The sequence below is a fragment of the Telopea speciosissima genome, chromosome 1 (assembly GCF_018873765.1).
Source record: "Telopea speciosissima isolate NSW1024214 ecotype Mountain lineage chromosome 1, Tspe_v1, whole genome shotgun sequence".
Taxonomy (NCBI): Eukaryota; Viridiplantae; Streptophyta; class Magnoliopsida; order Proteales; family Proteaceae; genus Telopea; species Telopea speciosissima.
In genome coordinates, this window is record NC_057916.1 from 82302657 (window position 1) to 82325931 (window position 23275).

At 38.5% G+C, this 23275-nt stretch overlaps 3 protein-coding genes across 9 annotated transcripts; 2 read left to right on the forward strand and 1 right to left on the reverse strand.

Moving 5' to 3' along the window:
- Positions 1-2655: 2655 nt before the first annotated feature.
- Positions 2656-10370, forward strand: LOC122642523 (uncharacterized protein At3g49140-like). Of its 3 annotated transcripts, none has more exons than XM_043836028.1 (11): positions 2656-2810; positions 2949-3039; positions 3154-3382; positions 3519-3621; positions 3697-3818; positions 3915-4091; positions 4212-4337; positions 4568-4903; positions 5874-6026; positions 9053-9148; positions 10125-10370. In XM_043836028.1, exons 1-11 carry the CDS (start codon positions 2726-2728, stop codon positions 10224-10226), a joined length of 1620 nt encoding a protein of 539 aa, XP_043691963.1. In that variant the 5' UTR covers positions 2656-2725; the 3' UTR covers positions 10227-10370. The 3 variants fall into 3 exon arrangements, with proteins under 3 accessions (XP_043691963.1, XP_043691970.1, XP_043691976.1); XM_043836035.1 differs by having other exon boundaries at positions 3915-4079; XM_043836041.1 differs by having other exon boundaries at positions 3751-3818.
- Positions 10371-15585: 5215 nt separating this feature from the next.
- On the reverse strand, positions 15586-16724 carry LOC122649096 (protein SAR DEFICIENT 4). The gene has a single exon (XM_043842458.1). It carries the CDS (start codon positions 16695-16697, stop codon positions 15672-15674), a length of 1026 nt encoding a protein of 341 aa, XP_043698393.1. The 5' UTR covers positions 16698-16724; the 3' UTR covers positions 15586-15671.
- A 1018-nt stretch (positions 16725-17742) lies between these two features.
- LOC122648932 (meiotic recombination protein SPO11-2) lies at positions 17743-21330 on the forward strand. Of its 5 annotated transcripts, XR_006331148.1 has the most exons (13): positions 17743-17867; positions 17957-18040; positions 18341-18470; positions 18580-18717; positions 18865-18953; positions 19544-19672; positions 19806-19900; positions 20094-20156; positions 20235-20311; positions 20411-20538; positions 20685-20825; positions 21130-21195; positions 21257-21330. XR_006331148.1 is itself a non-coding variant. In XM_043842250.1 (11 exons), the coding sequence occupies exons 1-11, from the start codon at positions 17790-17792 to the stop codon at positions 20817-20819; spliced, it is 1146 nt and encodes a 381-aa protein (XP_043698185.1). In that variant the 5' UTR covers positions 17743-17789; the 3' UTR covers positions 20820-20848. The 5 variants fall into 5 exon arrangements, 4 of the variants coding, with proteins under 4 accessions (XP_043698185.1, XP_043698188.1, XP_043698186.1 ...); XM_043842250.1 differs by lacking the exons at positions 21130-21195; positions 21257-21330 and having other exon boundaries at positions 20685-20848; XM_043842253.1 differs by lacking the exons at positions 20411-20538; positions 21130-21195; positions 21257-21330 and having other exon boundaries at positions 20685-20848.
- Positions 21331-23275: the final 1945 nt, after the last annotated feature.

A 23275-nucleotide genomic window follows, 5' to 3' on the forward strand; every position in this document is an offset into this window, starting at 1 on the left:
TTATCGCAAAAGCATATAAAAATCATTTTCTCTGAAAGATGAAGTTTATTTTACTGATATTATATAAAAAAAAAAATGTGAAAGAGTGCTATCTGGGTGAGTGCACCATGCCAATGTCTGGGTATGCAAAATGATCATTGTATCCTCATGGAAAGATGGAATTTTCTGAGGGTTTGATGGTTATTTTACAAACTCTTTGTTTGATCGCAGGGGTGGGGACAGTGCACGGATCTTTATCCCTTGTGATTTTCTGCCGGTACAGTTCCTGTAATTCCTCTTATAAGGGGCGGAAATGACCACCCTTGGATCCGCTCTTATTAAAGGCATTAGGAAACTTTACTGGGCAGGGAATCGCAGGAAATAATTTTTCACAGCACACCGCATGAAGTGAAATGCATTTTAAAATTCTAGGGATTGTAATCCTAAAAAGAACAAAAAATATTTATTTTGGTTAATGATGTAATTGCCACCCATTAGCGACATCAATTCCATCACCTTACTGGATTCTCGAGCATTATAATCATTCTTATATATGCTTTCTCGAAACGATTGAACCGTAAAATTTAACAATTAAAAATCTAGAAAGATTAATTGATATTTTGTTATCCGTGTCTGTAATCCAAGAAAAGTCCATTGCACATTTTTTTCACTCTTTTGCATCTAATTATTAGTGTTGAAGTATGAGGACAAAAATGTAATATGGCCATTGGCCATCCTTTCTTCTTCCTCCCAAGTTCCCAACACCCAAACGTTGTTTTCTCCCTTACTTCCAATCGCTTCTTCATCTCCCTCATCTCTGCAACTCCAACCTTCTAGCAAGTGATTCTGCATTGGTTCCAATGAGTGATTATGGTGATTCATGTTCAGTTAGCCTCTTCATCTCCAACAAATTTCTTGTTTCACATTCTTCAACGTTTTAATGGAGTTTTTCAACATTTTTTTAATGGTGTTTTCCGTCGTTCTCCAGCATGTTTTCAACATTTTCCAACATTTTTAGCTTATCGGTGAACATTGCAAAGTTCACCCAGACTGGGTGGGGTTATTGGCCACCATTAAATTTTAAAGAAATTAATATTTTAATATTTTTTGTCTTTTGGTTTACGATGGGCCTATTTTTTTAATGAAAAAATATTTAGAAAAAGAAGTGTCACGAAGTGGGATCTTTATCTTCGCAGGCAGTTTGCCCTGTAAAGTTCGTACGTTTCCTGTTATAGGGGGGCTGGCAAAAATGATTGTCTTATCCCCTACTTAAACACATTGCCTAGGTTGGGATCCACCCCTTTCTTGTTAGAGGCACTAGGAAACCGTACTGGGCACAGGAACCTGAGAGAATAATGTGGCCTACACTAGAACTCCCAATCTCCCATGTGTCTCTCTCTCTCCTCTTCAAAACAAGGGAGCAAAGGTGTCTTTCATACAGGGAGGAGAGATAGACTTATGGGAGTGCTAGCGTAGGCCACATTCTCAGACAAAAAATTACTTCCCAAAATTTTTTTTATTGAAATGACAAAAATACTAAAGTAAGAAAAAGTCATAGTCCAATAATGTCATGACAAATGATATGGGGTTTCATATATATATATATATATATATATTGGATTAAATTTCCCTTCACCCATAGATGACAGATCCCAGGGTTCACAAACCTCTTCTAGGGTTTCAGTATATTCCAAAATACCCTTCTAATACCCTCTCTCTCCCCCTCTCCCACCCAACAGTGAATGGGATCCCATTCATCGTGGTTGAAGGGAAACTCAGTCCTTTTTTCTTTTCTTTTTTAACCCTTCATTAAGTTTTTTATGTCCAATATCGCATATGAATTCAAATAGAAACCCATGGAGGTAGAGGGGGAGTAATGATGACAGTAGATTTGTGGATGAACACAAAAACCAACTTGGTTTGATAGTTTGTGTTTGTCTCGTCGAGACATGTTCGAGAGTTAAGTCTCTAGTTCAAATCTTCGTCATTGCATTTCCAACCCCACCCATATGGAAAAAATAACTCTATCCCGGAGTGTGGCATACGCCAAACTCTGGGTTAGAAAACTAATTTCCAAAAAATATGTGTGGGTCAACCCTTTGCTTCTACCATGCCCTAAACATTTGGACGAAAGAAAACTTTTTGTCAAAAATATTTTTAAATTGCTTTCCATATTTTAATGCTCTCACAAAGTTAAAAGCACCATAAACAATTTAACATTCTACCAAAGTGTTACCAGATGCGGCTTAAATGCTCATGAACCAATTTACTTCCCAATTCCCAACCAGGGGAGAAGCAAAACAGATTTTAATCTTCTTCAATTCCTAAAAGTGTGCAGTGTGGTAGTATCGGGTGGAGATGTTGATACCTGGTAGCTCAAACATCCAACGATCTAGGTCAATGAACTTGAACCGTTGGATGTCTGAGCACTTTTAAGATTTTGAGAGGATTATTTTCCAGAAGGGAAACCCCGGTCAAATTAGAGGCATTGTTAGAAGGGTATTATTGAGTATAGTTGTATACTATTTTTTTTTTTTGGTAAGCTAGGTGTATACTAATTATAGCAAGCTCCCTAGGTGGGGAGGGTTAGACCGCTTGGTATGATATGGTGTTGGACCGGTTGGCCCTAAACCGGAAACGCTCCTCCCAATTTGGATAGGTTGTGTGACCTCTGTGGATAAACGCATCCCTTCGTTCCCTAACGCGCGTGAGAGAAGCTCGCGCATCTCAGATTGTGAACAGAGAGATGATGACGATGATCGATTCAGCCTCGGCAGTCGGATTTTGCACAGGCGTCGTCGGCGGCTGTTGTTCCTCCGTCACTATAGCAAGTGCGTGCGTACTTATCTTCTTCTTCCTGTCTCTGTCTCCCTAAGTACTTGTTCTTCAAGATCATCTTTCCTGTCATTCCTTTTTGAACTAATTCGTTTTCAACTACATCTTTCGGTATCGTTACTTGTCAAATGCAGACTATCGCCCCTTTTCGAGCTCCGACGACTCTACCGGAGTCCACAGCGCCTTCCGTCGTCTGTCCCACGCCAGCTGCCTCGACGTATCATGGTTTTTCTTTTGCTTTATTAATCTTTTCAAACTTCTTCGATGAACTGTTCCAAGCCCATCATTATTATGGGAGTTAAGAATTTAGTATTTCTTCGTATCGAAACTTATTCTCAGGATCAGAGCTCGGAGGCTTATAGATGGTTGTTCTTTCACAATGAGAAACTCTCTTCATCCCCGGACCAGAGTTAGGGCAACTGAAGAGTACTCAAGCTCGGCTTCAGATCCCTTAGAGAGTAATGGGAGGCAGAATTACCACCCATACGAAGAGATAGCGGAATCCACGTCCCAGGATGGTGGAGACGCGAGACTCACAGCTGCTGAAACTACCAGAACCTTAATTGAGGTACTTGGTACTACACAAATCCTTTTAATTGAAAGAAAATGAGACCCGTACTTACTAATTTGTTAGCAATTCCTTGTGCATTAATTATCCCATTTTCAACCGGACATTCTATTATCAAGTAATATGTCTTACACAGGTGAACACGGAAGCAACACTTATGTTTTCAGCATTGATCAATGATGAAGTTCACGAAAACATTTTTTTGCCCGAATTGCCTTACGTGACTGATGAACATGGAAGTAAGTCAGATGACTCGCATTTCTTGAAGACATATGTGACTGATTTGCTTAAGTTTCCTTCACACTGCATATAAGATTGGTACTCTCAGTTTTCTGCTGGGGCATTAAAACTCTGTGGCATATCATCAGATATTTACTTCCGGGTGAACAATGATGAAGGCATTCTGGATACGCTAGTTTCTGAGAATAACTTTGTGGTATAGACTTATCAATCACTTCCTTTCTATAACATTTTACTAATATTGATTGTGGAATCCATGATGTTTTAGTGAAAACCCTTCTGCTCAATGCAGCAAGTAATAATAGGTTTGGATACTGCGGAAATGCTTAGCGAGATGGATCTAGCAGGGCCAACTGATATTGATTTTGGTATTGAAGAAATCACAGAAGGAGATGGTGATGATATTGATGACGATGATGAAGATGACGATGATGATGATGACGATGAAGATGAAGATGACTCTGAAAAGGTTTATTTTTATGCCTGATTAAATTTAAGGGTGCCTATGTATGTTAGGAAACTTCAGCTCATATCTCCCACATGTTATTTCAATAATCATTTGTTCTTATATTTATACATTTATTGACAGGACTGGGTTGCAATTCTTGAGGATGAAGAAGGTGAATCAGATTCCGATGAGGCTCTTGGCGACTGGGCAAAATTGGAAACGATGCGTTCTTCACACCCAATGTATTTTGCTAGTCAGCTGGCTGAGGTAATTGATTCATTCTGATTACATCTAATTTTTCAAATGGGGTGTAGTTTTTTACAGTGCTTTAGAATATATGTCATACAGTTTAGAATATATGTTGAACAGTGTGGTATGGTGTTATTTTTCTTCCCCTTACCCCTCCTCCTGAATATTGTTTTGTGTTATCTTTTTTACTTGGAGACTAAAAAATGATTTTGACATGGTTGGATTAAACTTTGGCCCTTATGTTGCAGGCTGCATCGGATCTCCCTATGGATTGTATTGATCAACCTCCAGCTGGTCTTGCCATCCAAGGCCTTCTTAGACCTGCCTTTGCTGAGGAGCACCCTCTCATCGAAAAGCATATATCAGGCAATAAGTCCTGTAAGGATGACCAAAATCAGGTTGGGAAAATTGACAAGCTGGAAGGTATTGGCATGGTTAATGCTCATCACCATGAGTCAGCCTCTTCTAAAGATGGTTCAGTTTGGGCAGATGGACTGGAGAAAGCTGAGAGAGTTAGACCTGGGACTTCATTTTTCAAGCTAGAGATGATCAAGATAGAGTTGATTTCATCACATGGACATCAGGCATGTTCTGAGCTATCTTTGTGCTTCTTGACTGGACATTGTTTAATTGCATCTATTTGCTACCTTTGATGCATTATCTTTAAAGGATGCACGGCTACCATGTGATTGAAACATATACTCATGCTGTACTTGTGGACGTTTTTTTTTTCCTGGTTTGATCCAAATGTAAATATTATGAGAGCTTCGTCTTAGTTATATTGGTGGTTCTCCAGTGTTATGCATAAACTCATCAATATAAGAATAGGTATACATCTGTTATTATTGTGGACCCCCGACAAATGATTTCTTGCCAATAAAAAATGTTTTAAATGTTTAGATGCCAAATTACATAGGCATCTCTGCAAGGAAATACTCTGCCAATTACCCTTGTTGAAGGCTCAAAGAGATATGTGCTGCCATTTGACTTGAGTGCCAGGACTTTGGTTGCCACTATGAAGAGGGGGGGGGGTGAGTTCGAGTCTGAGGGCAGTCACTTCGTGTGTGGGTGGAATTCCCTCGGGTTAGGACCAACCCAACTCCACCCCTCCCAGGCTCTTGCAAAAGCAGGACTTGCACTGGGTTGTGGCCTTTATGCAAAAGGTTTTCCAGTGTCATGAGCTGATCATTGAACTGTAGGCCCACAATGACAATCCAGCCTTTGCTCAACTGTTACTGTATGATCTATGTTTGTGTATTTTGCTTGTACTTTTTTATTGCCTGGATAACTTTATTTTTCTCCAATGCTGCTATTTGTACTTTTTTGGGCCTTTGCTTTTTTGTCTTCATTCTTTTGATGTTTTCAGATGTACCAGTATGCAGATGTGGTTGAGAAATAGACTGATGCTTTATGTTTCTACACTTTCATGCCTAATCATGTTTTTGTTTGTATCCCATATAAGTTTTAGGCTGATGATTCTTATTTTGCCTAGGCCATTGATGGATGCACTCTTTGAAAGTGCAAACATTATCTTACTCTGTAATTTTTCTACAGACTGCAGTTGATGTTAATGATTTCCAGAAAGCCAGACCTGATGCCATTGCCCATTCAGCAGCTCAAATTATTTCTCGCTTGAAAGATGGTGGAGAAAAGATCACACAAGCCCTGAAGTCTCTCTGTTGGAGATGCAAGGGTATTAAAGTAGAGGTATTGCATTTAGTATTTGTAAATTAAATTCCGAATCTCCTATTCCAAGTTTAATGATTATATGCAAACATTCAAATGTACGTCACTCATAGTGCTGGAAATCTGTAAGTTGGAAGGTGATTTAAAATGAATCCATCTTTTAGCCCATAGTTTACTTCTTAAACTCTTCCGATGAACATTTTTTATGACCGTGAAGTTGTCATAATGGTGATCTTGTTCAGTTTGGAGCTATTCATGTTGGGTACAGCATCCTGCAAAGAGATTATGGGAGCTCTTGCTGTTTCGGTCCCAGCTCTTCGAAATTTTGGCTTACCTGCAGCTGTCTGTTAGAGTGCTAATTTCCATACTTGGAAAGGGAAAACATGTCTCCAGGGTCATTGATGAGTTTGGTGTATGAGTCATAGTTGTCACGGCGTCACGGCGATCCAAGTCGGTGGAGGGGTGTCACGTCGATATATCGACATGTCGCCCGCCATGGCGTTGCCATGGCGAGCATGTCGACCAAGTTTTATTTTTTATTTTCTCTATTTTTAATGTTTTATTAGATGTATACTCAAGCCATGTTTTATTTTTTCTCTATTGTTTCTCAAGTTTTAAGGATGGCAATCTTGTAATTAAGCAGAATCTAAGAAAGGGCATAAAAGGGTTTTGATTTAATGACTAAGGGTAAACTTGGAGGGATGTGTAAAGTATGGAAAAAGGGGAATAAAAGAAGAGAAGGGTACGTTAGGAAACAGGAAAAAATAAGGGTTTGTAATAACCCACGATCGGATTATGGATTTATGGTTGTCTTCAACCTTACGACTTGATCCTGGGACGGAAAACAAATACAAGCACGAAGGAGATAACTCCTTCAACTCTTCTCGGTCCAGTCTAAACCTTCAGGCGAAGCATCGCCACATCATGTTCTATTTATTCCAGCAAGAACTCATCACAGAAATCAACTAAACAAGGAGTATTTAATTCCTGGAATCAGATCTGGCGACTTCTTAGTTGCAAAACAGAGACAGAGAGACAGAAAGAAGAAATCGAAGAGGGAAAGAGAGACAGGAAGAAGAAATCGAAGAGGGACGCCATGGCGTAGGTCGCCATGCGTGCTTCTCCAGCGCCAGGACGCCATGGCGGCGCCATGACAACTATGGTATGAGTCTGTTTATACGTCTGCTTGTAACATGATGTGGTGGCAGTTCAATATTTTCATATAGTAGTCTGCTAGATTGTAGAAACGGGAGTTGGATTGACTGTGGGTTAGTAGCAATGTTTGTGTTTATTGATAAGGGCAGCATACGACTGGCTATGATGTATGGTGCGGAATATTGGGCAATTAAGAAGCATCATATAGATAAACTCGGTGTAGCGGAGATGAGGATGTTGAGATGGATGTGTCGCAAAACTAGGAAGGAGAAAGTAAAGAATGATCATATTAGAGATGGTTTGGGAGTAGCTCTGATACATGATAAGCTACAAGAAAATTGTTTGAGGTGGCATGGCCATGTTCAACAGATGCCTTTGGATGCTCCAGTACGGAGGAGTGATTTGATTCAGATTGAAGGAACTAAAAGAGCTAGGGGCAGACTTAAAATGACCCTAGGAAGTGGTGAGGGAAGACATGTATAGATCAGACCTTGTATCAAGTATGACCTCAAATAGAGCTGATTGGAGGGCAAGGATCCATCTTGTTGTTTTATTGATAAGGGCCACAGGGGAAGAGTCTAAATTTGTAAAATATTTATTAGTTATTCACAATTATTTGCTTCATTAAATGATATTTATTTACTATGGTGTTGAGGAAGTATTGGATTGTTTACATCCAAAGCAAGAGAGGATGTATTGGTTGACAGGATCCAGAAATGTCTCTTTATAGTAATAAACGTATGAATGTGTGCACTTATTTAACATGATATTATAGTCTTCATTTAGCCCGACGTTGATTTATTCATAATCACTTATTTATTGTATAATATATAATCACTTACAGTATTAGATGTGTTTAATAAGATCTTAGAGTCTTGGAGCTAGGACAGTTTAAAATCTAAGCTGGAGAGGCACATTCAGTAGATTCTCCTGTAAATAAGGGAAATAAGGCCCTCTGTGAATGTGGTGCACCAAAACAATTTTACTGATTTAGGATCTACATACTCTGTTCAATGTCGGTGCAACGGTAAATTTGCTCCATTGTGGCCTAGTTGTCGTGGGTTTGAGTCGGGAAACAGCCTCTCTGCGAAACGGGGGTAAGGCTGCGTACATTATGACCCTCCCCCGACCCCGTAGTGGAGGGAGCCTTGTGCACTGTGTATGCCCGTGTATTCTGCTCAATGCCCATTAAAGCTCTGTGGTTCCACCTAGTATTGTCTTGGGGAGCTGAACTGAATGATTGATTCTTATCTCCAAATATGTGATAAAGAAAGCTGAAGGTAAAGCATTGCTTCACTGTATTCAAGTTTGAAGCATGTAATTTTGCTGGTTCCTTGTGAAACAACATCAAATTTCTGAAATAGCTTTTTATCTTTCTTTCGATGTCATAGGAATTTTCAATGAACACCAGATGATTTGCGTTGCATGTTCTAGCTTTTCTCAGTTAGTAAATATCTCAGCTGATGTGTTGATCATACCTTTATCCTTAAAGGGTTTGACAGCAGATGGTGCTTTATTACTGTATATCCTTTGTTGATGTGTTTATGCTTGATTTCATGCACCTCATGGAACAATATTAACATTATGACCGTGCTTCCAGTCTATTACTTTTAAGACAGAATGGACATGTTGAAGTGCATGACAGATGAAATGAACTCTTGAATCATTAGCCTTATGGAATTAGGCACATTTTACACAAGTATCCTATTTATGTTCATGAACTTTGATAGAAATGGTTAGTGCTTTCTGTCCATTAGTACATCAGTACATGTGTAGACATGTATGCTGAGAGGAAACTTTATAGAAAAGTTTATTAATGTCTTCAAAAGATTTCCCATTATTGTCCAGTGTGTATCTCAGATTTTTAATCTGTAACGCTTCAACTATTACAGGAGGTAACTGTTGTTGGTGTTGATAGTCTTGGTTTTGATTTGAGGGTTTGCTCAGGAACACAAGTCCAGAACCTGCGGTTTGCATTTAATACACGGGTAAGTGGCAATTGTATCTTGGTGATTGAGATTTTTGCCTACAATTAAATTTATGTTTCAACTTTAAGATATGCATTCCTCTCTCTCTCTCTCTCTCTCTCTCTGGGGAGGGAGGAGAGTTGTATGCTCCTTGAATTCTATGTTTCTGACCTTGTTGTAAGAGGCCATTTTTAATGTGTTCCTTCAATTCCAAGTTTCTGACCTTGTTATAAGATGGTATTTTTAATGTCAGATTATCTGGCAGAAAATATAAAGATAGAGAAGGCTATCAACCCAACACATTGTCAGAAATGTTCTAGAAACAATTAGATGACATTGTTATAAGGGGGAGGCCTCTAGGACATGCTGCAGTAAAGCTGTTGAACTTTGCTGATGGCTGCATCTTATAAATCTTTCCTGTATGGCTTGTGAGATCAGAAATGGAATCACACAGAGAACACCACGACCAACTCAGATGAGCTGCAAGACTCAGCTGTATTATTCCAAAATACTTGTGTGGCACTTGGTCCCATATAAGTGCCACATGAAGTGTATCCATTTGAGGAAATAGAGCAACCCTTAAAACACTGACCTGCAATCAATTGTTTTCTTTTAGAAGATTTGTTTTATGTGCTATTGATCTTTAGCACAAATACTTTAGAAGACTGAATGTCATGCTGGTACATCCCCAAAATTGACCAACTGAAACCTAAGAGATCGAATTAGAGTCCTTGTCTGGTCTTTTCTTTGTTAGGTGTTCTTGGTTCTGATTTATGAAGTTTGTCTTGTGTTGATTCCTTAGTTTTTTTAGATGTGATGTGGTTTCCTTTTTTACACTGTCATCTTTCTTTCAATCTTAAGAACCTTGTTTATCTGAAGTATTTGAAACTTAAAGGATAGGTAATAGATAATTTAAATGCATTCTCTAATCTGTATCAATGCAAAACTGCTATTGCTAAAACTTTTCTGACCTTTTTCTTAATGAGTGTGTTCACAGGCCACTTCAGAGTATAGTGCTGAGAGGCAACTTCATGATTTACTGTTCCCAAGGGTCCAACAAGCGCAGAAATGGCAACAAGCTCACCAGAAGGAATGTTGACATTTTTAGAATTCTACATTTGAATTTATTTTATTGTATGATGTATAATATTGAGGCTTAAAAATGAATTTAGCCGGTCAGCGATTGTTTAACTGACTTGTAGATTATGTATTTTATGTGAAATGCAAATAGTAGATATTGGAACCCATTGCCTCTTTTGTGTGATGGTATCTATACAATTTTTTCTCATTGTCCAAACTCTATTCGATGTTTTAAGTTCAAGATGCTTAGGTGAGGGAGTAGATCAGTGATGGGGACACTTAGAAGGTGGTAGTAGAATATATGAAGAGATTGGCCAGAAGGGAAAAACAATGAAAATCGTTAAGATTGCACTTCCAGAATTATGTTGAACTAAAGTTGCAACCCAAAGATGTTGAACAATGTTTTACCTGGGTTGTGGCTTAGAATTGCGACTTGGCAATTAAATAGATAAATAAATAAAGGGAGAGGGATGGGTATGCTTGTGGTATATCGTATGCTAGTACCATATGTGTCTATCTCTCTCTTTCCCCTTTGAAATGATTCCCTTACCCTTCAAAGGGGGAAGAGGGGAAGAGAGAGATAGACATACAGGGTGCTAGCATAAATTAATATATAAACTTGAGTTAAATTTTTTCACAGTGCTCTTTTAGCAGAATAAGAAAAATATAGCATGGTAAAATGGGAGAGATCAATATATGGATCGAGTTTCTCGTCACCCATGATTAAGAGAGAATCTCCTCACTCATGGGTTCTGATGCTTGGATGGGATTTCCGAAACAATGAAAAGGGTATTCCAGATTTTCATCAATAGAGGATGGAAGGAAGTAATGATGAGATCATAGAGGCAGATGAAGAGAAATGGTGGATGAAATATTTTATTTCAGGGAAAAGGAACGCTAACTGGTTGTTGGTCGTGGCGTGTATTTGTGCCCAGACACAAGTGTGTGCAAAATGATCGTCGCATCCCAAGTCCTTTCCGCCTTTCAAGGGGGGTGCGCCAATCATTTTGCGCGCAATTGTGTATGGACGCAGATACACGCCACGCCCAACAATTGGTTAGCGTTCTCTATCCCTATATTTCAATTAAAAAAATAAAATTAAGGGTGCATCGATCATTTTGCATGCAATTGTGTATGGACGCAGGTACATGCCTCGCTCAACGACTAGTTAGCATTCTTTATCCGTATATTTCAACTGAAAAAATAGAGTTATAATTTTGGCTCATGAGAATTTTCATTATATGAATCATAAAACGGGCAAGTTAGTTATGCTACAATAAAGATAGATGTCTAAGACCTATTATAGAGCTGAATGGAGTTTCCATTCGTTCTGCAATGAAATCTCTTGGGTTTATTCCATCAAGGGGTTAACGGCAGTTTGGTCCTTGTAGAGGGCTAAGACAGGGTGATTCACTATCCCTCTTTTTGTTCTTATTTATTATGGAAGGCCTTTCAAGGATGCCTGGATGGCTCAAGAAGAGTAATTTTAAAGGTATTAAGATTGCTAGATAGTCCCTCCAATCTCACACGTTTTCTTTTTGAGGATGTCTTTGGACAACAAATAAATGTTGAGAAAAGGAACATCCATTTTAGTAAAAACTGCTCATTACAAACACAACAGAGCATTCTTCAAGCCTTGGGTTTTCCAAATCTGAATCTTGCATCCCTTTATCTGCTCATCCAATGTTCATATTCGGTCCGATCCTTGGATTCCTTCTCTACCAAATTCTAGAGTACCTGAACAGGTTCAGGTTAACCATCTTTCGTTTTGTCTATGAGTTTTTAGATTGGAATCTTTATTTTCTCACAATATTGTTAGTCACATTACTTGAATTAGAGTTCCACAATCTAGACTTTAGGATCAAATTTTTTTTGCCCTTTTTCTAGAAGTGGTGTTTTGACTACAAAAGCTGTAGCTTTCTATCTTCACAAAAGAATTTTTTTATTGTAATGCACATTCGAGTCAATTTCCATGGAATTTTTCTTATTCACACCCAAAATTCAAAATCATTCTTTGAAAGTGCATTAATAAGGGATTATTGACTAATGACCTTCTTAATCGTCTTTTCCAAGTTGAGACACTGATATTTTTGTAAACAAAATAATTGAATCTTTTTGGCAATTATTTTTTATCTGTTCATAGACACAGGATTTGGTTAGCGACTCCTTTAGGATTTGAATACTAAAAATTTGGTGGCTAATTCCTTTCAAGAATTAATCAGTGACTTATTGAAAAATAATGAGCTTTTAAAATCATACCTCAAGAGGTTCTTAGTTTTGGGTTCTATATGTATGTTCAGCCTCCTCCTCCTTTACCTTGGAAAAAACTTATGAAGCGAGGTGGGTATCATGTATCCGTTTGGGGAATCTTGAATTTTCTACTCTCTAACTATGGTATATTAGATTCAGCAGTTGAAGCGAAAGGGCGAGCAGTTAAAGAAGGAATTAGAGATGAAGCAGAAAAAGCTTCAAGTACATAGAAATCTGACAGACTCAACTCAGTTGAAGCGATGGTTGCAGCTTGTTCATTCTCTGGAATGGCTTTGGTTTGTGTTTGCTTTATGATTTGACATTCTGTTACTCCTAAAATCATTTCAGTCTGTAATTATTAAAAACACTCCCTGCTAAATATATTGGGAAAGGTAGATTCAGCTGCAATGTTTTCTTCCTTAACGAAAGATGATGAATGAACTAAAGAATCAAGAGGAACAAAAGAAAGATTGAACGAAGTTAAAAGTAAGAAAAAGTGGACTAAAGTCCTCCTGGATAAAGATGATCCGATGCAAAAGTGTTGAGAACATGTCAATATGATCTCAAGAAGTACACCACTAAGAGTACTATGGTGATCCTTCTCTACTGGGACCCTGCAAATCAGGAATGAAGACCATGACATCTTGTATACTCAGCGTCTTCTTCTCCCCAACTTTTTTTTTTTTTCACTTTTGAGACAGAATAAATGAATCACATCCTCTCTTTGGGAAGGTGTTTCAAACAGAACTTCCTTGAGTAAGCATTTGGGAAGATATAGAAAGCAGATTTTGTGAAGCCATGTATCCAATGATCAAGAAAATTAAGCAAGAAAAAATTGAAGTTTGGTCTAACAAAGGTAAAGAGGGTGTCATGGAAAGGAAAATCTACATACATAGAAAATCCAACTTCCAACTTCTAGACTCCAATGAAACTAGGGAAGTGGGAAGTCAAGAGGTACCTATCAGATTTCACAAGCATAAGACATTGGGAAGTTGAAGAGCCATAAGGAAAAAGTGCTGGGTGAAGGGGAGCAGACATGTATTCCTTCCAGTTGGGAATATCCAACATGACAACCTCTTTGATGGAACTCCCCATCGGATTTAGAATATGCAATTGGGGTGGACAAATAACATTTTTTTTCCAGTGAAAGTGCCGGTTCCTATGGAGGAAAATAAGCTGATGAGAGGTACTACAAGCTACACCATGTGCATTTTGCTTTGCATTCAGTTTTGGATAATTATAGAAATTCAACCCAGAATCACAGAAACATAATGCATAGGGAGCTTGCTTTGCATTCAGTTTCAGATTCAGAGCATATTTTGTGACAAATCAAGGAAAATTTTCTGCCTGAGAAACAACTTTCATTTGGAATTATGAAAACTACTACTCAGATATCAGAACTTAGATGTACTTTATCACCTTCTACTAGGCCATGGTAAAACCTTATCATTATTGAGTATATAGGGTATAACACATCTCATTTGTTTATGAAATTATTACTTCAGAAACTAGTTACTAAGGATGATAGGTCCATCATGTTTATAGGAGACATTGTGATTCTAAAACTTCGTGGTGTCCACTTAGCCAGAAACTTATTAGGAGAGAAGGCAGGCTTGGAGGGTTTAAACACTCCGACAAGATTGGTCATGCAACCTGTTTTTTATATTTATGCTCTGCTTTTGGCCAACACCAGCATTATCTAACAAGTTTCAAGCAATCAGAGAATGGGGTTTGACATCAAATAACATTGGAGACCCCATTAATTAAGGGGATTAGTAGTCCCGTTTGAGCTCAGATATCCTCTTATTGTACTAACTGGCTTTCAAGCTTTTACAGGCACAACAAGATTAATGGAGCTGTGGATGACCCACTGAGAGGATAGCATGCTTGCCAAGATATAGATAAGATGGCACACCTAAATATAGATTCTTCCACCAAGCATGCTAATTGAATGCAAACATGGTGACAGATGAGTTAGCTAACAAGGCCAAAGACACAAGAACATAATGGACATGCAACAGTTCAAATCCCTTGGGGATCAAATTACAGATTGAGAATGACATAGGAGGGCTTACCATCTGTTAATTCAGCCCCATTGTTTTCTCAGTGAAGCAGGGGTAAAAGAGAGAGAATTGGGGGGGGGGGGGGGCTCAATTTGCAACCCCTGTTGGGTCTTTGGAATGCTCTAGTATCATGAAATGAATACATCTAATGCAGAAGGTGGGAATCTAATGAAACTCCACCAAATATGGATCCACTTGGCTATGTGGTAGTTATGAACTGGAGAAAACCAATTGAAGGCTATTTAATATTCCTAGACACCCATATCGTTTTTCTTACATCGGCTCTGCTCAAGGTTAAGCCTCAATTATTCAACAATTTTGGGAAGACTGACCAAGAGCTCTATAAACTGAAACACCTGTTCTGTCTTAATCTTTTTGAAACTGCACCTCTGCAAGGGTACTTTATCCTAAGAATGATTTCATCTGAGGCATGACGTGGGACTCTGGACAAAACTTATGCAAAGAAGGACAATCCATGAAATCCTGGAAGGCATGTTAATCAGCTTATTTAAGTTGCAGCAGGTGAAGTTTCCCCTTCTAAATGCACCTGACAAGTTAGATGTTCCAATAGTACAACAGTAGGTCTTCTACAATATTTAGTTGTTCACCTTGAAGTCAGAAGCTTTAATTTTGATGGTAGAGAGGTCCTGATACTATTATTCAGGCAATTACATAGTTCAAAGGATCTAAGAAACTGTATTTACAGTACCTTAAGGATAATAACCCTAATATTGCAATTTGCAACCTGGGATCGTGTCCCTGGTTTGGAGGTAAGCAATAAGAAATTACACATTTATCAATAGTACTGCTCTCTATCATGTGTTAGAAGTGCAATGCACACAAACAAAGTGTTAAACTGAAAAATACATTGAAAAGGATAAATTTGTTTAAGGAACCAGAAAGAGTGACAAATTATAATAGGAATGACAGGGGAAAGGAGTATCGTCCACCCGGGAGCAAAGTGAAACAAAAAAACAGACAAACAAAAGATTAAGGAACCAAAATAAATGCAATTAAAGCAGAAGGAATACATTGTAGAATAAAATTTCCCTCCATAGTTCATCCAACATAGAATAATTAGAATAAATATTAGGCTATAAATACCATCCTCAGACATGGATGTAATGAAAGCAAATGAACAGGAATCAACCCTAGCCTTTAAATTTAACATCCATGAAAGTCTCATATACCAGTTGGGCTCCCAGGATATCGACAACAGCAGAACCAACAGACTTGAACAGAGTTATCTCATCAGAATTAGCCCTTCCAACCTTATCTCCCTTGATCAAATCAACCAATCTCCCACCAATCTCTCCCGGCGAAAGAAGTGCCCTTTCAAAAGCACCCACCAATTCCCCAGCTTCCACCAACGCAGCCTCACAATCAACAAAAACTTTTGCTCTCTTAACAGCCTCATCGTCACATTCCCTCATTGAAGGCGTAAAAGATCCAACCAAATCCAAATGGGCACCTGCCTTCAATGCCTCACCTTTCACAATCGGAATCTCAGAGCTCGTCGCACAACTCACAATATCACCCAACCCAATAATCTCATCCAAGCACCCGTTGTGCTCAAAAGAAACACCCCTTAATTCTTCCTCTTCTTGTAACTTGATAGCCAAATCACTAGCTCTCTCCACCCTTCGGTTCCAAATTATCACTTTCTTCAAACTGGGTCTAACGGCAAGGTGAGCTTTGATGAGGTGCGGAGCTAAAGAACCCGCTCCGATCATCACGAGTACCTTGGCATCTTCTCTCGATAAGAATTTGGAAGCTAGAGCAGATACACATGAAGTTCTCCATAGAGTCAATTCAGTTCCATCCATGAAAGCTAAAGTTTGGCCTGTAACCGAATTGAAGAGGACATAAGTTGCATGTATTCCGGGTAAGTTTCGAGCGGAGTTTTGGGGAAAAGAGGTTACGAGCTTGACACCGATGTAGGGGAGCGAAGAAGAGAGAGACCAAGATGGCATTAGGAGCAGAGACGATGAGGAATCAATGGAATAGTTTTGGCGAATTGGGGATTGAATCGAGTTCGTGGCGGGTAGAGAAAATTGAAGGTGTTTGAGAAGAGATGGGTAGGAAAGGGTAGAACGTAAGGAGTCATTATCGACGAAGACTGGAGCAGTAACTACGTTCTTGGGCTTCTCACTGGTTTCTCCTTCTCTGGCTGCCATCAGGTGAGCTCGATAAATTCGATAGAGTTTTTTTTTTTTTGATAGGAATAATTCGATAGAGTTCTGATCCCTTGATGAACAAACAACAACGTCGTACTCAGGTCAAGTCATCAATTTTTTTCACGGAAAAGGGCAGTGATTACATGTTTACGTCAAGGATTTGCCTGAGCTGCGCAGACACAGGGACACGCACAAAGACCATCTTACCTCCACTCGAGCAAGGTGTCGGAGCAGAGAGATAAGGCGGTCTTTGCGCATGGCCCTGTGTCTGCGCAACACAGGCCAGACGAGCAGCCGCACCTAGCGGATCTGAATCCTTACGTCAAAGTTGGGCTCACTGAATGGAATCGAAAACTTATCCTCTTCAATTCCTTAAAGTGTGGCAGTGCGGTAGTGCTAGGTGGAGATGTCCGCAGCACAGGCCAGACAAGCAGCCGCACCTAGCGGATCTGAATCCTTACGTCAAAGTTGGGCTCACTGAATGGAATCGAAAACTTATCCTCTTCATTCCTTAAAGTGTGGCAGTGCGGTAGTGTTAGGTGGAGATGTGATATCGCGATCTGTCGCATCCAATCGTTCATATCAATGAGCTCGACCATTGGATGCGGCAACTGCCAAGTGTCAACATCTCCACTTAGCACTACCGTACTGCCACATTTTAGGAAATGAAGAGGATAATAAATAGACTAAATCAAATCACGTCATGGGAAAAGGTATCTAAAAACATATAATTATTAAAATACCCCTATTACAAAGAATCGAATTTCCCTCCTCACTGGGTATTTTGGAATATACCAAAACCCGCATAGGGTTTGTGAAACCTAGGATGGTGGGTAAACCGTCCTCTACAAGTGGAGGGAACTTCTTTTTGGAGGGAACTTCTTTTTGAGACTTTACAAATAATCTATATTTTTTGGTAAATACAAATGAAAATATCCAACTACTAGACAGTCTAGACTCTAGACTCTAGACTTCATTTCTTCTCTTCCGATACGGAGCTTAACGCGTCTCCAGTTTCCACATTGCAATTCAAATTTAATTATCTCCAACACACCCAAATTCGCTTTCAAATTCTACTTGAAGCCTACAACAATGGCGGATTTCTTCAAATCGTCTTTGTTCTATTCTGATCAGCAACTCTGCTACGCAGAAATACTTCCACCTTCAGTGGTAATTATCATTAAGCCTTCTACTTTTTCTTGATTCCTCTTCTGCTTCTTCTCCAACTGGAATCGTTCTCCCAAATGTGATTGGTACAGGTACGAGCTAGAATCGAAGTCGCAGTCCTCAATTTTCTCAAGATCTTGAATTCTTCGAATCCGGCCATCACCGACCTCCCTCTGGTTAGGATTTTCTTTAATTTCCTTCCCTCTTGTAATTCAAAGATTTTCAGGTTCAAAACCTGCATATTTGACTGATAGTTTAAAATTCCACTAATAAGTAGAGCAAATTGTGGTTAAATATTGTCAATTGTGTTTCGGAAGAGGCTTTCCTGTTATGTGGATCATTCTAACTTGAACCGATCGTTTGTATTAAGAAATATTGTAATGTCCCTTGTGTTCTCTGTGACTCAATTATTTCAAATGAAATCGACATTTTCATGGAAAATTTTTAGTTAAAATCCGAACTGACTCCATAAGTAGATAAGTAGGACGTCAAATAATAGCCGAGTGAGCCGTGGATTGATGACGGATGTTTCCTCAATTTTCCTCTCTCACTCTTTCTGCACGAGATCTCTGATGCGAGCCAATGCCGCCAAGGCCTTTGTTAGAGGTAGTGAAAATCGAACTTCTACTTTTCTTTAATTCTACAGGGAATGGACTTTGTTCTTGAGCTAAACTGTTTTCCGCTTCTTCTTTTCTTCCATTCTTTCACCCGGCAGTGTGGAAAGTCATGGAGTTATGTTTTCGACTTCTGACTCAAGAGAAGAGAGTCACCCAGAGAGAGCTTTTCTATAAGTTGCTTTGTAGCTCGCCAGATTACTTCACTTCTCAATTGGAAGTCAATAGAACGATCCAAGGTCAATTACTGTCCGGTTGCATCTTTAGAATTTCGCCCAATTTCTTCATCTAACATTTGGGATCATCCTTATGCATACTGCTTTTTTTTTTCTAAGATGAGCTCCTTATTGGATTATTAATGGGAACTTGGACTGTTAATGCTGCAGATGTTGTTGCTTTCCTCCATTGCAGTCGTTACAGTCTTGGTATCATGGCATCTAGCAGAGGAGCTATCATTGGGCGTTTGTTGTTGCAGGTACATTTCTTTATATCTTTCTCCCCAAATACATCTATCTTGAAGCTCCTTCCCAAGGTTTTAACTTGCACTGCACATTATCACAAACAAAAACATGGAAGAGCTGTGACTCAGTTAGGTTGTGTAAAATTGTTGAGCAAGTAACCTAGTCCTTCTAAAATTCAAAGAATTCAGCCACGTAAGAGCATTCCAGGTTCAGCCTTTCCCCCAATATTTTGAGTTTGATTTCCCAAATACTGATTATGTCTAGAGTTAGTGTGCACCTCCAAAATACAGTCAGAAGGGGTTGCACCTGAACTGCCTATAGTTCATTGATGAGTTTCCTGTAATCGGTAATTAATGTTTGTGGATAGGTAGATCTAGTATTCTTGGCTTGCCTTTGAAATCACCATTGAAGGCATCCTAAAACCAGATGTCATTAGCAGGGAACCTAATATTTGATATTGTCACTTCCTGTTGATTTCCCAATGAATTCATATGTAGTGGTTATGTCACCTAATACATGATATTGTCAGTTCCTGTTGATTTCCCAATGAATTCATGTGTAGTGGTTATGTCACTACCTCATTACATCTGAAACATAAATGAAGGAGACAAACCAAGAGACTGTGGACTGCTCTGCTTGTGGCTCTTCTGGGCATGCTATTACAGGCGACTTGAATGTGATAGAGAAGTTGGTCATGCAGTCAGACGCTCGGTATATTATTGTGGTAGAAAAGGTATTTGGGTTGTTAATTCTTTATGAATAATCTATAATGTTTTATCTTGTGCAGAAAAAGGTATTTGGGTTGTTAATTCTATATGAATAATCTGTAAGGCAGTTTTTACAATTGTACATTTGAACTTGTGTAGCATGCTATATTCCAAAGGCTAGCTGAGGACCAGATATTCAATCAAATTCCAAGCATACTTGTCACGGCCAAGGGATATCCGGACATTGCAACTAGGTAATTCTCAAAAATGAAGAAACTAAAGAAATGTGGATGCCACTATAACGAAAGCCTAACTGCATCTCTTTTGGATTTGTACGATAATTAAGTCCAATTTTTGAAGTATTACTTTTGCATCTTGACTTCAGAACTTACTGATTTTTTGTTGGTTGATTGCTGATTATATTCCTTGTGTAAAATTTAATAACAGGTTACTTCTATATCGAATGAGCCGTGCTTTTCCAAATCTTCCAATCGTAGCACTGGTTGACTGGTGGGAATAAAGAGGAAGTCTGATAATGTCATTGCAATGGAGTTTCTGGACTAACTTTCATATTTGAACTTTCTGAAGGAACCCAGCAGGACTAGCTATACTATGCACCTTCAAGTTTGGGAGCATTGGAATGGGTTTGGAGGCATACAGATATGGTATTTCTTGTTTCTAATTCCATCATCATTATGGTTACACCAAATGGCGTTTAAGTATAAATGAAATATATGAGTATCCAGTATCTTTTTTCTTGTCAGCTTGCAACGTCAAGTGGCTGGGATTGCGAGGAGATGATCTATCGCTTATACCTGAACAATCATTAGTTCCACTGAAGCCACGTGACCTGCAAATAGCTAAAAGCCTGATGTCCTCTGAGGTGCTGCAGGTTAACACCCAACAACATCCAACTGAATTAAGACTTCGCAAATTCATTCCTGTATCATGTTATGGAAGCCATAGAGCATCGAATTAGTTGCAGTGGATATTGCTGCCTTCTTTGAAATGCAGTCTGACTGTGTCTTTGATATGTAGGAGAATTACAGAGAAGAATTGCTGTCAATGATTCAGAGTGGTCAAAGGGCAGAAATTGAAGCTCTATACTTCCATGGGTATGATTTTTTGGGAAAGTACATTGCAAAAAAAATTGTACAATCAGATTACATCTGACCCTAGGTGATTGCCTCTTCCTTTTTCTCTGTCCTTGGTTCTATGAGAAGAATTACTGTCAATGATTCAGAGTGGTCAAAGGGCAGAAATTGAAGCTCTATACTTCCATGGGTATGATCTTTTGGAAAGGTACATTGCAAAATATATATAAATATATATATATATATATATATATATTGTACAATCAGATTACATCTGACCCTAGGTGATTGACTGATTGCCTCTTCCTTTGTCTCTGTCCTTGGCTCTATGAGCTGATTTAGTTTCCCATATCTGGGATGTGGAAAAAGATTGCTAATTCTACTTGCAGGATGCTGAGACAATTTCAAACTTGGAACCAAACAATATAGTGTTTTTGCTTTTAGTATCAGTTGAAGTCCTTTGTTGTTGTTGTTGTTCTTCATTATTATTATTTTTGAGGGGGGAGGGAATATGAAGTCATTTAGTTGCCATCTATCAGATTGCAGAGGAATAACAACTAAGAAATATACCTGAGATGACATGAAGGTGTAATCTAAAAGGAAAAATGAAAAGACAAAAAATCAAAGAATATATGGTGATTTTGATAATTTAGAGAAGGGAGTGTCTGAATGACACCTATATAGGTGTTTTAGAACTTGGCATTTTCTTTTAATTGCCTCTTGTATTATTCTCTGAAGTTTTTTAAGGTATATATAAAACAATTTTCAAAAAAAAAATTTATCTTTTTTTTTTTTTTTTGGATAGAAAAAGACTTTATTCATAGTAAACGTGAATCACACATGGACAACAGAGGATAAAACACATATCTTTAATCTATGGATTGGAGTTGGGCCAAACAGTCGTACACATCACTGACCGGGCCGTCCTAAGAAGGGAGTTAGCTATGCTGTTAATCTCTCTTGGAATAGAACTGAAATTACATGAAACAAAGTAGGAACAATAGAACTGAATATCCTCCAATATAGATCTAATGATCAAAGTAGAAGATTGAATTCCCTAGTGCAAACAGGAAATAATGCCTTGGTTGTTAGATTCAATTAGCACCGTCTCGTACCCTTTAGAGATCAAATGAAGCAAAGCCTTACCGAAAATAGGCTCCGAGAAAATTGCTGGACTTGATACATCAACATGAGGGTTACCATTGGAATCTCTACAGATTAAAAACCCATACCACCGATAGACGAACCAGGTTGCAAGCTAGCATCACAATTTCTTCTTCAGGGTTGTGTTGGTTGGGGTTGTTTATATCTGGGTACTTTAGGAGAAGCCTTTGCACTTTCAACTATTAAGGCTCCCATTAAATACAATTGCCACAAGTTGGCAGCCCTCTCCCTACCCGCTACCCCATCCCTTCCTTTCTATATCCGACAGCTCCAAATTACATTTTAAATCTCAAGCATAGTATTAAATCTTGTCTTAGAAGGTTATTTTGATCAGACCGAAAATTTTGAGATACCAAAATCTCAATCAAATATTTTAATTTTCCATGAAATTTGCTGGCCATTTTGGGGTGTAAAATGTTGAAATGACCATAATAACTGAAATTTTGATGAAACAGTACCTCCAAAATATTGCATTTTTTCATTTCGACATATGGAATCCTCTAATATTCCACTATTTTGAGTAAAATGGCGATAGCCACAGCCAATCCCATGTGCAGTGCATGGGTCCAACATTACTCTTTTCCATAACTCTTTTCCATACATTTAAATGGTTGTAGTCCAACGGGTGTTTGACTGGCACCAATAATTGATCACTTAATAGCCTGATTGATCCGTTTATATAACCTTTTTATCTATGAGGCCCGACCAGCTAAACGATGTGGTCGCCTGTGAAGTCTTCAATCGGTGGAGACCAATTAGTATTCCGGTTGACACTTTTACAGGAGAAGATGCTAACTCAAAACTACTTTTTTCTCTGAACTACTAAACGTGTTTCATTTCCTACAGAAGTACTCCATTGTAATACAAAAAAAAAAAAAAAAAAAAAATTACTTTTGATTCAAAAATATTTTTTTAGAATTGAAACATTAACAAACACACCGTTGTTCATTTACTCTAGGTTTTAGGAATTGATATCGACTGTGACCAATACAAATCGGCCAATATGGTACAATGTGGGTATTTTAAAGAAAAAAAATGGTGTTTTGAATTAGTATCAGATCGAAACGGGTCGATATATTCTATCCATATCAGTATTAACCATGATTGATGTCGATTCTTTAATCGATATGAATCAGCTGTTACGGTACAAATGTGGGTTTTAATTAAGGGTGTCAACTATGTACCGATATCGTATTGTATCGAATATATTCGATAAAATATCGGTATGAAAAAATAGTACTGTACTTGGTACGGTACGGTATCGGTATGATGGTTGAAATATCGATACAAACTGATACCGTACCAAATTACCAAATACGATACAGTACCGAATTGAAAGCATATATATAAATACAATATGGGTGGAAGTTC